This window comes from Chiloscyllium punctatum, chromosome 5 (genome assembly GCF_047496795.1).
Source record: "Chiloscyllium punctatum isolate Juve2018m chromosome 5, sChiPun1.3, whole genome shotgun sequence".
NCBI classification, from domain to species: Eukaryota; Metazoa; Chordata; class Chondrichthyes; order Orectolobiformes; family Hemiscylliidae; genus Chiloscyllium; species Chiloscyllium punctatum.
In genome coordinates, this window is record NC_092743.1 from 112,025,649 (window position 1) to 112,039,531 (window position 13,883).

Below are 13,883 nucleotides of genomic sequence, written 5' to 3' on the forward strand. Positions count from 1 at the left end.
GCATCAAATGTCATTATTAGATGTTGTGATACATGTTAGATATGTATTTACTGCAGTGATTGAATAAAGTCTACTATAATTGAGATTCATTTCAGCACTATACTAATACACATTCAGAACTGAAATACACAATGTTTGGGAACTTTAATATCCAGCTTTGAAGTAATTTAAGAATGCACAATCATTTAAGTTTGAAACAAATTAATTTTAAGCTTTCTCTTAGATTAAAAACAGTTGCCTCTAGATTATTTCAATTGACAGAACAACTGATAAAGCTGAAAAAGGGGCATTATTTTGCAGTTACAAAAAGTTAGATTGGCTGAAGATGTGATAGTTTATTTTGTACAGTTGGGTCTTTACAAATGCTTCACTGAGTTTCAGAAACATATTTTAGGAGGGAGCTGTGCTCACAAATTGAATAATAGTTTTGAGAGGCACTTAAAGGACTTCTTAAAGTATGACATAAATGGACGCAAGGGTTTGGGCATAGTGCAGTGACATAGATGGAGAACTGGTTAGCAGAAAGGAAACAAAGAGTAGAAGTAACAAACATGGATTGATATGGTCAGAGCGGTAGACTTTATCTATATGGCCTTCAGAAAGGCGTCAACAAGGTTCCCCATGGAAGACTGGTGAGCAAGGTTAGATCTCATTGAATACAGGAAGAACTAGCCAATTGGATACAGAACTGGCTTGAAGGTAGAAGACAGAAGGTGGTGGTGGAGGGTTGTTTTTCAGACTGGAGGCCTGCAACCGGTGGAGTGCCACAACGATCAGTGTTGGTTCCCTACTTTTCGTCATTTATATAAATGATTTGGATTTGAACATAGGAGGTACAGTTAGTAAGTTTGAAGATGACACCAAAATTGGAGGTGTAGCAAAAAGTACTACAGGATCTTAATCAGATGGGCAATTGGGCTGAGGAGTGGCAGAAGGAGGGTTAATTTAGATAAATGCGAAGTGCTGCAATTTGGAAAAGCAAATCGGGGCAATACTTATACACTTCATGGTAAGGTCCGAGAGAGTATTGCTGAACAAAGACTTTGGAGTGCAGGCTCCTAGCTCCTTGAAAGTAGAGTCTCAGGTTAATAGGATAGTGAATAATCCATTTGGTATGCTTTATTTTACTGGTCAGAGCATTGAGTACAGGAGTTGGGAGGTCATGTTGCGGCTGTACAGGACATTGGATAGGCCACTGTTGGAATATTGTTGGAATAAACTCTGGTCTCTTGCTATCAGAAAAATGTTGTGAAACTTGAAAGGGTTCAGAAAAGATTTACAAGGATGTTGCCAGAGTTGGAGGGCTTGAGCTATAGGGAGAAGCTGAATAAGCTGGGGCTGTTTTCCATGCAGCAGAGGATGAGTGGTGACCTTATAGAGGTTTATAAAATCATGAAGGGCCTGGATAGGTTAAACAGATGAGGTCTTTTCCTGGGGTCAGGGAGTCCAGAACTAGAGGGCTTAGGTTTAGAGTGAGAGAAGAAAGCTATAAAAGGGACATAAGGGGCAACGTTTTCACACAGAGGGTGGTGCATGCATGGAATGAGTTGCCAGAGGAAGTGATGGAGGCTGGTACAATTACAGTATTTAAAAGGTGTCTGGATGGGTATATGAATAGGAAGGGTTTAGAGGAATATGGGCCAGGTGCTGACAGGTGGGACTAGATTAGGTTAGGATATCTGGATTAGTGGTGCTGGAAGAGCACAGCAGTTCAGGCAGCATCCAAGTAGCTTCGAAATCAACGTTTCGGGCAAAAGCCCTTCATCAGGAATAATGGCAGTGAGTCTGAAGCGTGGAGAGATATCTGTTTGGCATGGACGAGTTGGACTGAAGGATTTGTTTCTGTGCTGCACACCTCTATGACTCGAGGGCTTTTTCTGAGTAGCAGAAAATTAGATGGGTACCACAGGGATCAATGTTTGAACCGAGCTACTCACTATATATATTAATGTTTTAGGTAAGGGACTAAATGTAATATCTCCGAGTTTACAGATGTCACAAAGCTTGGTAGGAGAGGATGCAGGTGGACAAATGCATGGCGGATGAAGTATTATATGGATACATGTGAAGTTATCCACTTTGGTAGCAACAAAAGAAAACAGAAAGTAGATTATCTGAATGACAACAGATTAGGAAAGGGGAGATGCAATGAGACCTGAATATTCTCATATAGCAGTCGCTGAAAATAAGCATAGAGGTGTAGCAGGCAGTTGGGAAAGCGAACGGTATTTCAGCCTTCATGGTGAAAAGATTCAAGTACAGGAGTAGGTACAGTCTTACTGCAATTGTACATGGTGTTGGTGAAACCATAACTGGAGATTTGTGTGCAGTTTTGGCTTCTGTATCTGAGCAAAGATGTCCTGGCTATGGAGGGAGTACAACAGATTTACCAGCGAATTCCAAGGATGGCAGAACTGATGTGTGGAGACAGAATGGAGTGGGTAGCATTATATTCATTTGAGTTGGGGGATCTCATAAAATCATGTAAAATTCTAACAGGACTAGACAGATTAAATATAGGAAGGATGTTCCTGATGACTGAGGACTCCAGAACCAGGCATCAAAGTTTAAAGATATCAGCCATTTAGGACCAAGCTGAGAAGAAATGTCTTCACCCATGGAGCAGTAAGCCTGCGGAACTCTCTACCTCAGGCTGAGGACAAAACATTTAAGGTTTTCAAGAAAGAGTTACATGTACTACTTACAGTTAAAGAGATGAAGGGTATGGGGGAAAAGCAGGAACAGAATACTGAGTTGAATGACTAGCCATAATCATATTGAACAGCACAGCAGGCTCCAAGGCTGAATGGCCTACTCCTGTTCCTTATTTCTATGGTTCCATGTTTCTATATTTAGCCATCTTTACTGGGGACCTAATTAGAAATTTGTTTATTTTTATAACTGCATGACAACTTGAGAGAATTTATAATTTTGTTTGGTTTGGTTTCTTTTCCAATATGAATGGCTGCATGACTCAATGACAACGCTGTTGGATTGTGCTGAATATGTTTTCTTCACATCCATTTCAAAAGGATTCTAATTGCTATCACCTAGCTTCTGCATTAGTGACTACACCTCTAAAGTATTTTGTTGGCTATAAGCTGCTTTGGGATATTGAACTACAGATGAACCTCGATTATCCAGCATGCGATTATCTGAATATCAGGTTATCCAGCAAAATCGCAAGATCCCAATGTCTGGCGAAACGATGTTATCTGGCATTCGATTATCCGGAATTCGATTAACTGAATGAACTACTCCCCGCCTGTGTCTTTTGGGTAATCAAGGTTCCTGTGTAGACAAGTCATTTCTTTCGTGTTGGACCAAAGCAATTTTATTCATTGCTCCTGTTCAGGCTCTGCTTAGTATGTCCAATTTTAAGATGATTGCAATTAAGGTATGCAATCCCACAAATATTAAAAGTTAGAATTACTTATGACTTGTCATATCATGAAGTATCCTATAATGTTAGAAATGCAACATATAGCAAGTCATCAAATTCTCAGTTAAAGATGTAAATACAAATCAAATACAAAAGCAAAATACTACAGATCTTGGGTATCTGAAATAAGAGCAAAAATAGCTGGAAATGCTCAACAGACCAGACAGCATCTGATGTGAGAAACAAAGTTAATGTTTCAGGGCAATGACTCTCCCACATCACTCAGAAGGTTCTTGTCCTGAAACATGAACTCTGTTTCTCTCCATGGATGCTACCTTAAACACCCCACTCACTTTGCAGAGAGTTATTAACATTAAAGACCTGCACATAGCAAATTACCACCTCTCAAGTGGCTCAGTATCTACAGAAAGCAGCTATCTCATTGAACAGAGAAGTCATATAACAAAGTGATTAATTTTGGTTTTAGTGTTGAGGTATGCAGGTAAATGCAGAGGAGTGCAGTACACAACAAATGCTGAACTGGATTTGAAACGTTAACCTTTCTCTCCACAGATTCTGCCGGACCTGCTGAGTTTCTCCAGTAATCTGTTGTTGTGCAATTTAGGAGTTTACATGCAGCAATCAGCATCTCACCAGCCCTTTTTTTCTGCCCTTATATTTACTATTTGGTAGTTTATTCTGTTGTAATTTTATTTGTCTGGAGCTTTGGAATCATTTCTGACATTGCTGACTTATCTCTGAATAATTCCTAAATCAAGGATCCCCACCGACTGTTCTTTTACTTGGCTGTACCATTTTGGAGACTCCACACTATCACAGACATTAATCTTTCATTAATCTGATTCCAAATACCTTAAAATGCAAATAATTAAAAGAAAGATCACACAATACATTCATTAACTCTCCAACCTCAATCCAGTTTCATAAGCTTATGCACCCTGAATCACATACCGCGTGAAGCAAAGTGTCTTCCCTTTTTTAGCTGCTTAACTCTACTTGCATCTATCTCTAAAAAGTCATTATCCTCAAGGATGAGAGGCCTCATCAGTTGCAGCTGGCTGATCAATCCTCAATCGCCCTGCAAAAGGTTGTAACGTTGGTTCCCTGTTTGTCTCCAGACCTCAAGTCTCACCGACATTCAATAGTCTAGGCATCATGCACCTTTTACTGCTGGCCTGAATGAATTGCTAGCAAGTTCAATTTCCAAATGGATATGTCTTCATCATCTGATAACACCAGTTTCCTCACGATTGATGGAGGGGAGGTTTAGCCTCAGCACGGCTACTCACCATTTCATACAGTTAGATTCATATTTGAGCAGATTGATGAGTAGACTGCTTCAATGGGAAAAGATCGACAAAGTTGGGTCATGGAATTCAGTAGACTGGACAAGTCTACAAAGGGAAGGTGCTGCTAAGAGGTCATCAGCTTACCAGGATGCTGCCATTGCCTCCAGCCTGTCGAGACAGACTCACACCCATCCACTCGTTGTCTCTGTTCTCTCTGCAAGTTTTACCACAAGTCTTTCCTCGTTGATTACCTGAGAAATTCAAGAACAGTTATTACACTCCACGTTAGTCCCAATAACGACAAATAATCAAAACGTTGTGAAACAAACAAATGACACTTGGATAAACATGCCAGAAGCATCAAAAGTTATTAACCTTCAAATGGAATACTCCATTCTTTCCATGTAGATTGTGACATTAAGAGTGTTCAACAATGATATGAACATTGCTAGTCCCTAACACAAAGGTATGGTCTTAGTGGATGGATTAAAATTTACTCGACTAATTGAAAATGGTGTTTGTTCAGGAAAACAAACTGTTTCCCAAACACATGAATTGAACAATTTAATAATATGGCAAAATGGGAATTTAGTGGAAAATAGAGGAAAAAAATTATCAGATATTTCTAACAAGTTAACTAAAACTATAGAACATAACATAACAACAAAATCAACATAGGGTCATTTTATAATGTATGGCCAACAGAAAAGAAGCTTGGGATAAATTCTCAAGTGGTATATGGTAATGGAAGGAGCATATAACTTGATTGAGGAAAGGATCAAAAATTCAACATTTTTTGAAGATTATGGCAAAAAGGAATGAAATATTTAGATGTGTTGGTTACTTTTATTTAAAAATGCTAAAAGCCATATTATGTGAGAGAATGGTTTAATATAAAATTAGCCTCTTGCAACATATAAAGGAGCTTGGTTATCCCATTATGCTTGTACCAGCTCTGAGGTTGCTACCCAATTATTACCATACTTCTCCTTTCCCAAGTCGAACAGTGTGGCGCTGGAAAAGCACGGCAGGCCAGGCAGCATCCGAGGAGCAGGAGAATCGACATTTCGGGCATAAGCCCTTCAGCTCCTCGGATGCTGCCTGGCCTGCTGCACTTTTCCAGCACTACACTTTTCGACTCTGGTCTCCAGCATCTGTAGTCCTCACTTTCTCATACTTCTCCTTTCCCCACTGTTTGGAAATGCTTTCTTTATAAGTGTACCTCCTTCACCTCATCAGCTAGGAGGACAGGTTTTAGTAACATCAGCATCCTTAAAGGAGCCAATAGCACTAGCAGGGAGGCCATGACCATCCACAAACATGTGCTTAGGATGCCTGAGTCCCGATTATCAAAGTCAATATTCTTCACCCACTCAAACAAGAACAGGACAAAGTAAACATTTCAAAGGCTTCCGCCAGGAAATGAAACACAGATGTCAATGTATGTGAGACCCTCATTCTGAAGAAATTGATTTTGAGGAAACTACTGTACGGAGGGACACATTATTTGAGAACATCCTTCAGCAAGAGGAAGTATGGAGAGCAACTGAAGAAAAAAATGCCAATGATCAAGGCCAACAACCAATTCCACCTCCTGGAGACACTTGCCAAATGTACAGTCAGAGATGCATTGGGTTTATCAGCCATGCAAAGACTGTAAGAACCTATCATCTTTAACATAGAATTTCCTAGGTGAACAATCATTTTTTTCACGTGTGATTGTCAATGACAATATTCAATTCACTTTTGAAAGTTATTGAATTTTCTTTCAGGCAGTACATTCCAGATTTTGATAACTCACTTAAAAAGGTAGTTTTTCAAGCCTTGGTTCCTTATCAAATTATCTTAAGTCTGATTTTAAACCACTTTGCAAGCTACTTCTTATCTACTCAATCAAACCATTCATGGTTTTGAACACCGCAATCAAATAACTCCTTAACCTTCTCGGCTCTGACAAGAGCAATCACAAATGCTCGTCTCTCCACACATCTGACATCCCTCAAACTTCATCCCATTCTAATAAATCTGTTTTGCATTTTTCCAAAGGCTTGGCATTCTTTATGTGTCTAGAATGCACACAATAATCTAGCTAAGGCCAAACAAGTGGTAATTATCCTTTTCCTTAATTATAACAGATAACTCAACTTGTCTTGCTATCTTTAAAGACTTATGAATAAGAAAGTGCATTCCACATCCTTGGAATATCCTCAAGCACTTCACAGCTAATTAATTTATTTTATAAATGTAGTCATGTAGACAAAAACAACAGTCAGTCAATTTCCAGCAATAGAATTGTTAATCTTCTAAGATCATCCTGAAATCACCAGAAGCAAAAGATTAACATCATGGCCTATCTACACACTATGGACTGCAGCAATTCAAGAGAGCTCATGACTTTCTCAACGGCGACTAAGAATGAACAATAAACGCAGACACATTCCTGATGAAGAACTTATGCTCAAAACATCGACTCTCGTCTTCCTCGGATGCTGCCTGGATGGCTGTGCTGTTCAAGCACCATACTTTTTGAATCTCATCTCCACCATCTGGAGTCCTCACTTTCTCTCAGTAAATGCTAGCCAGCCAGCAATGTCCACATTCCATGACTGAATCTTTAGAAAATTCTAGTCCTCTAGATTTAAAGGCAAACATTAGTTTTCATCGATTATTTTCTGTATCTGCTCATGGCATTTAATTACTTATTAACCTGGATCTCAACTACAAATTTCTTTGGAACTGAATTGCTTTAACTTATCACGCTTTCAAAAATCCCCCCTTTTTAGGTCCAATGTCTACAGATCTATTCAGCACAGTTTTGCCCAATCACGTATGTACTAACATCTCTGTAAATTTGTGCTTTGATCAACACAGTTTATAATTATAGGTAATAGACAATAGGTGCAGGAGTAGGCCATTCTGCCCTTTGAGCCAGCACCACCATTCATTATGATCATGGCTGATCATCCTCAATCAGTATCCTTTTCCTGCCTTATCCCCATAACCCTTGATTCCACTATCCTAAAAAGCTATATCCAACTCTTTCTTGAAAGTATCCAGAGACTTGGCCTCCACAGCCTTCTGGGGCAGAGCATTCCATACACCCACCACTCTCTGGATGAAGAAGTTTCTCCTCAACTCTGTTCTAAATGGCCTACTCCTTATTTTTAAACTGTGTCCTCTGGTTCGATTCTGCCTATACAGATATTTGTGTCATCAGCAATTTTGGATATGTGACTTTCCACCTCATTACCTTTGTTGTAAATACATTCACTTAACAGTTGAGACTCCTATGCAAATCTTTGCAGAACACCAAATATGTTGCCAAATAGAGTTTTGGTTCGTTATCCCTATTCTCTGGCTCCAGCTGTTCAGCTTATTTCTCAACAAGGTTGGTAATTCCATTCAATTCCACAAGCTTTAGCTAACAGTCTCAAGGAGAACTTTCTCAAAATGATTTCTGAAAATCCATATAATGTTTTAGATTAGGTTCCCTACAGTACAGCAACAGGCCCTTCGGCCCAACAAGTCTACACACCGACCCTCCGAAAAGTAACCCACCCAGACCCATTCCTTTACCCTATATTTACCCTTGACGATGCCCCTAACACTATGCCTCTCTCTCTCTCTCCCAGATGGAGAATACAATATACAAGTTGATTTGCTTCTACCAGCTACAGGGACTTGGGATTTACATGCTAACATGATACATAATTTTCTTCAGAGCACAATGGAGAAAAAGACCAATGCTTTCCCTTAAGGAATTAGATATGAGAAGCAAGGTTTTCATATACCTGGGCAATAATTAAACTCTTATTATAAGTGACCTGGGTTTTTTAAACGTATTAAGTCATTTTTCCTTTTTAGTACGATCTGTGAAGATAGGCTTCATTATGTGAACTTAGTACTGGACAGAAAGAACTACTATCACCAATGTCACAAAATACAGATAATCAAAATTTAAAAATGCAAAGAAAATGTTCAATTTTGAAAATAATAGTGTGATATTGTCATCCAAATCATTGGACCATCAGTTGCTCAAGTGCGTGCGTGTACTGAACTAGGGTCAGTATTGAAGTACTGTTGCCAAAAGATCTTCCTCTCTCCACCCCTCTCTGCCTTCTGCAAGGACTGTTCCCTTCACCAATCCTTGGTTTGCATCACTCTCCCCACCAACATGACCCCACGAACCCCCAGGTACCTTCCCCTGCAATCACAAAAGGTGTAAAACCTGCCAGCACAACAGGCCCCTCACCTCCATCCAGGGCCCAAAACTGTCCTTCCAGGTAAGATAGAGGTTCACTCTACCCAGTGCTCCCAATGCGGTCTTCTCTACATCAGGGAGACCAAATTAAACTCAAGACACGTTTTGCCAATCATCTCAACCAGGCCCATAGGGGCTGACCTGCCCCCCCCCCCAGTCACCACCCATTTCAATTCCCCTTCCCACTCCCTCCATGACTTCATTACCCTCAACCTCCTCCATTGCCACAGCGAATCAGATCGCAAATTGGAGGAACAATACCTCATCTTCCACCTGAGCAGCCTACAGCCCAGAGGATTCAACTTGAGTCTTCCAATTTCAAGTAAACTCCCTTCCCAGCTCCTCTCCCTCCTTCCTTCCCATTCCTCTCATCAACCCTTCCTTCCAGCCACCAACCGGATTCATTCCTTCCATCAACCAACCAGATTGTACCTCTACCTGTGTTCACCCACCTCACCACTCTGTCCCTCTCCCCACCCAAACCCCTCCCCCATCCCCATTTAACTGCAACTCCCCTTACACCCACTCCTAGTCCTGAAGAAAGATTACACATGAAACATTGACTTCTCCACCTGCTGATGCTGCCTGGCATGCTGGTTTCTTCCAGCCTCTTGTTTGCCTGCACTGGATTCCAGCATCTGCAGTTTTTTTTTGTCTTGAGAAGACACATAACCTGGTCGCTCTATGTCATGAATGGAACAAGGGCCAGGTGGATCTCATTGATTAAATCATCTTTGATTGGGGTTGTTAACATGGGCCAATCAAGGAGCCCTGGCTGACAAAAATAAATAGGAGACTCAGAGCCTTCTCAGTTTAGGGGACTGACTTTGTGCTGGTTGGTGTTAGAGGTGGTATGTTACTGTTTTTGGAGGGGAAAAAAAAACCTGATTCCTGAACTGCTGAATTATTTAGCCAGTTTGTTAACTGGCATTCCTTTTAGTAAGGACTGATTGTTAAATTCCTGATGCATATAATGTGTTTCAGGTGCAACTCTGTTCTCACTAGGGGATTGCTGTTTCACTGGCTGGTTACAGCCTGTTACACTTTTTTTTCTCTTTTGAGAAAAGGATAATGTTAATTTTGTGGTAGGGCTTAGCCCTTGGACTGTAGTTTTTGTATGTGTCTTCACTTTTGATGTTTTGACTGAGCCTTGTGGAAGACCTTTTCCCAGAGGAGCTGTTCCTGTGGGGAAGCCTAGCTCTGGGATGGGGCCTCTGAAGGTTGAACACCTGTGTGTGCTGGGAGGTGAGCAGTTGCTGTGTCCTGGAGTTTGGAGAAGACCTTTCCTTCAGGAGTGGACCAACTCCTGTGAGTTAAACTGCACCTGTTCTGTTCCTGTGAGTGGGCCTGTTTTTCTAAGGCTGGGCCAGGACTCTGGAGACTGAACTGTGGGGTGTGCATTTACTGCCTCCAGGAGTGGACTCTGTCCTTGTTGTGGACAATTTTTAGCAATGGACTCTGCAGCTTGGAGTGGATACTCATTCTGACAATGTACATCATATACTAGAGTGGACTCTTCCTAACAGTCTTCTATACTTTGAAGACTGTATAGATTTGGACTATGTACCAGAGACACTTTTGGTAATTAACTATTGTTTTCTGGGTCGATCACCTGCACTGTCCTGTGTCCCTGGGTCTGGCAGGCCTTACTGTGAGCTGGGAGGCTCATAGGCCATCCTGAAGCTTGCCTCCTGAGTGTCAGGGGGTGGGTAGGCCATCCTGTGAACCTGAAGGTTGGTAGGCTGTCCTGAAAGCCAGAGGGTGGGTAGGCTGTTCTGAGCACTGCCCCCAAGAAGGGGTGATCAGGACAGGCTGTTCTAGAGGTGGTCAAAGTGTCAGCAGCCAAGCACCAGAAGGTGTAGGGGCAGGCTGAGATCCAGAAGGCTTGTGGGCTACTCTGCATCCATCCCAGGGAAGGGGATAGGCTGTCCTAGAGGTGGCTGGAAGGTGTGCTGGGATAGCCCACTGGCCAGATGGTGCATCAGGCTGGGTAAGACCAATGGTATGTAGGCACAGACCAAGAGCCAGAAGGTGGGTAGCCATGCTCAGTGCTGTCACCACTGGCAGGTACTGGACTGCCCCAGAAGTGGTCAGAAGGTGGGGTAGGCTGTCCTGAATGCTGTCACCCCAGGCAAGTACCAGGGGAGGCTGCCCTAGAGGTTGAAAGGTCAGGGTAGACTGAGCTGGAAGGGGCATGGGGTGGACTGAGCTGGAAGGTATGGAGGAGCAGCCTGCCTTAGTGGTGGGAGGGATGGGGGCTTTGAGTCTATGTAACTGGGTTAGTTTTATGTACAAATGTCACTGTCTTTATAGGTGGAACTGGGATTTGAGGTCTGTCCTCCTTTCCCTGTAAACTGGTTGAATGGTAGGGGTTGGGGCCTGGCTTTACTGTTCCCCTCCTTTGTAAAACTGCTGTAAATGTAAACTTTTATTATTAAACAAATTACAAAGAGATTCCAGTTATATTAGAGCCGGACTCCTTCTGGAGAAGGAACACTGTCTCCTCCTGACCCCTGGAGTTCAGGGAGAAGTGGGCACCAGTGAGTGGAGTGCATTATTTCCCCCTCCACCTCTATTTTGATGTAATCCCTGTCCACTCCTTCACTGTTTGATCTCACAGCATTGCCCTTGTGAAGGGCACTGCTTGGCACAGGCCACTTGGGTGTTTCCTCTCATCCTGGTGAAAATTTGGATAAGTTTGTGCACCTTGTCTGTCTTCTGCCTACACACAACATAGGTGCTGGGGAAAAAAAACTACTGTAGTTAGGTGGTAGTGTGGGGAGTTTTAAAGAGTCAGACATTCTCCTAGGAAAAAAACAGGAGCTTCAGAGAATCCCCTCACTTTAGGTTGTTCAGAGCCAGCCCCTAGTCAGTCTAAGTAAAAGGTGACTGTGACAGGATATCTGTTGCCTTGGCATGATCTCAGGATGGGACTGAAGTGGCATTGTGAATGCCAGTCATAATGCAACTATTTGCAACATAATGCAACATTGGCAGATAAAATAATCCTGGCAGTGACTGGATGGATATAGGAAACAAAATGGTTCACTCATATCCTTCAGAAGAACTTTTTATCCATAGCTTGACTGCATTGATCTACAACATGGTTTGTAATTCCTATATGACAAATAGGGATGATCCTTTGCCATTGTTATCCACATTCCAAGGACAGTCACTAAATAGATCATTAGTAATATCACAAATATTTTAGTGATATTTGCTTGAACGTACATGAGGAAAAATAAAGTATATCAAAAGCAATAAGCCTTGTATTACCTCAGTAAATCCTGTCTTATTCTGGGGGACCCATCACAGTATAAAAGAGTATTTGCAATCTTATACAGACCTTACCCCCAGCTGCTTCAGGAGCTCAAACTGCTCATAAACACTGAACGGTAAGGACCCCCCTTTTTACTGGAGGTTAAGCCAAGTGAATATGACTGAGTAAAGTCAGAGTCTCCTGTATACAAGGTGTTGACAGTCAATTCAGGTTTTACACCACATGCCCTGACGAGTGGTAGGATAGAACACAAAACCTCTTCATTGAAAGCAAAATTGAAAAGCTTCAGTCAGCATATTCAGGCTATAAAATGTTCTAATAAAGGTCTGTATTTAATAAACAATACACTTGCTATGTTCTTACATCTTTGATACTGAAAGATGTCGGGCTGATGATTGGATCATTTAGCGTCCTGTGGGAGGGATCGGGTTTCAGATTCAGCCTCCCATGACGTCCATTCAGACTTCATTTTCATGGAGTCCTTCAATTTAAATGCATACTTGAGAATGCAAACCTCTGCATGTTGGACCAGGGTTGGCTCCTGTATGTGTAGATTTAATAATGAACCGAACAGCGCATCCAAATCAGCTTAGGAAACTTTGTTGAATTCCTTTTTGTTTTGTAACAATTCTGTAGGATTTTCAAATGATCAGGGACAACGTTCTGTATGGTAATGGAATGATTATGTTATCAGGTTTAGAAAAGTGCATAATGGTACTCGGAGTAATGATTCAGTCCTCCACAATGACTGACACAAGCAAAAGCAGCACATACTCAGGGCATTCGTAGAACCATTTAAATTTGTCTCAGCAGATACAGATCTCTGCTCAAAAATCAAAGTCCCTTCCGCTGCTTGAAAACATTGAGTTAAATTTAAGCCAACCAACCTTTCCTCCACCAGGGCAAGACGCGATTATAGGAACACAAGTGATTTTGATCTAACACTAGAAAGAAGTCGCAACTTCGCAACAAGAACAGCGCGGGGGGGGGGGGGGGGGGGGGAAGGAGAGAGACAATAATATGCATCAAAGTTGCTTCAGACGCTGTCTGTGTGTGCTGTCGCTGTCAGAATGATGGGACGTTGCATAACTCAGGAGGTTAGCTTTCAAAAGCGCACAGTCAGAATTCAGGAAGGAAAACACCCCTCACCCCCATCCCCCAAAACAAATGTAAACGAGACTAACCTCGACCTAGATCCAACTCTGTGCATCTCTTCTCCGGATTACTGTGAATTCGGCATTTATATACAGCTCCTGGGGACAGCACAGTCGAGCTGTAAGTAGAGTTAGCCTGAGGAGCTCCTACCAGCACCCTGCAGAAAATATATTACAGGAGAAAGAGTGAGGAACTCTGCCCAAGACAAGCATTTTTGGAACCGAGTAAAACATATAAGAGTTCAGCCGTCCTTGCCAGCACACGGGGTAAATTGGCTTTTTCAAGTAACTTAAGGAAAAGTGTTGGGCATTGCACGGATCTGGCCGAACTCAGTGAAACGTTAGGCGGTGTATTTATCCAATATCAGTGCTCGTCCTGGCTCAGCACACGTTTTACCTTCAGAGTGACATTATCAGACAAGCATTTCACCGAGAATGAAATCTCTTTAAATTGCAAGGAAATCACATCGCCAAGGGCTGCAATTTCCTCCAATTT

The 13,883-nt window shown here is 41.9% G+C and overlaps 1 protein-coding gene across 1 annotated transcript in view; it reads right to left on the minus strand.

The window, feature by feature from the left end:
* Window positions 1-13,883, minus strand: part of itga9 (integrin, alpha 9) — a 385,198-nt gene that overhangs the window by 370,841 nt on the left and 474 nt on the right. Inside the window, exons 2-3 of the mRNA XM_072571044.1 lie at window positions 13,418-13,545; window positions 4,837-4,943 (exon numbers count right to left, since the gene is read on the minus strand). Of these exons, the coding sequence (XP_072427145.1) occupies window positions 4,837-4,943; window positions 13,418-13,545 (235 nt within the window). The remainder of the gene's footprint in view (window positions 1-4,836; window positions 4,944-13,417; window positions 13,546-13,883) is intronic.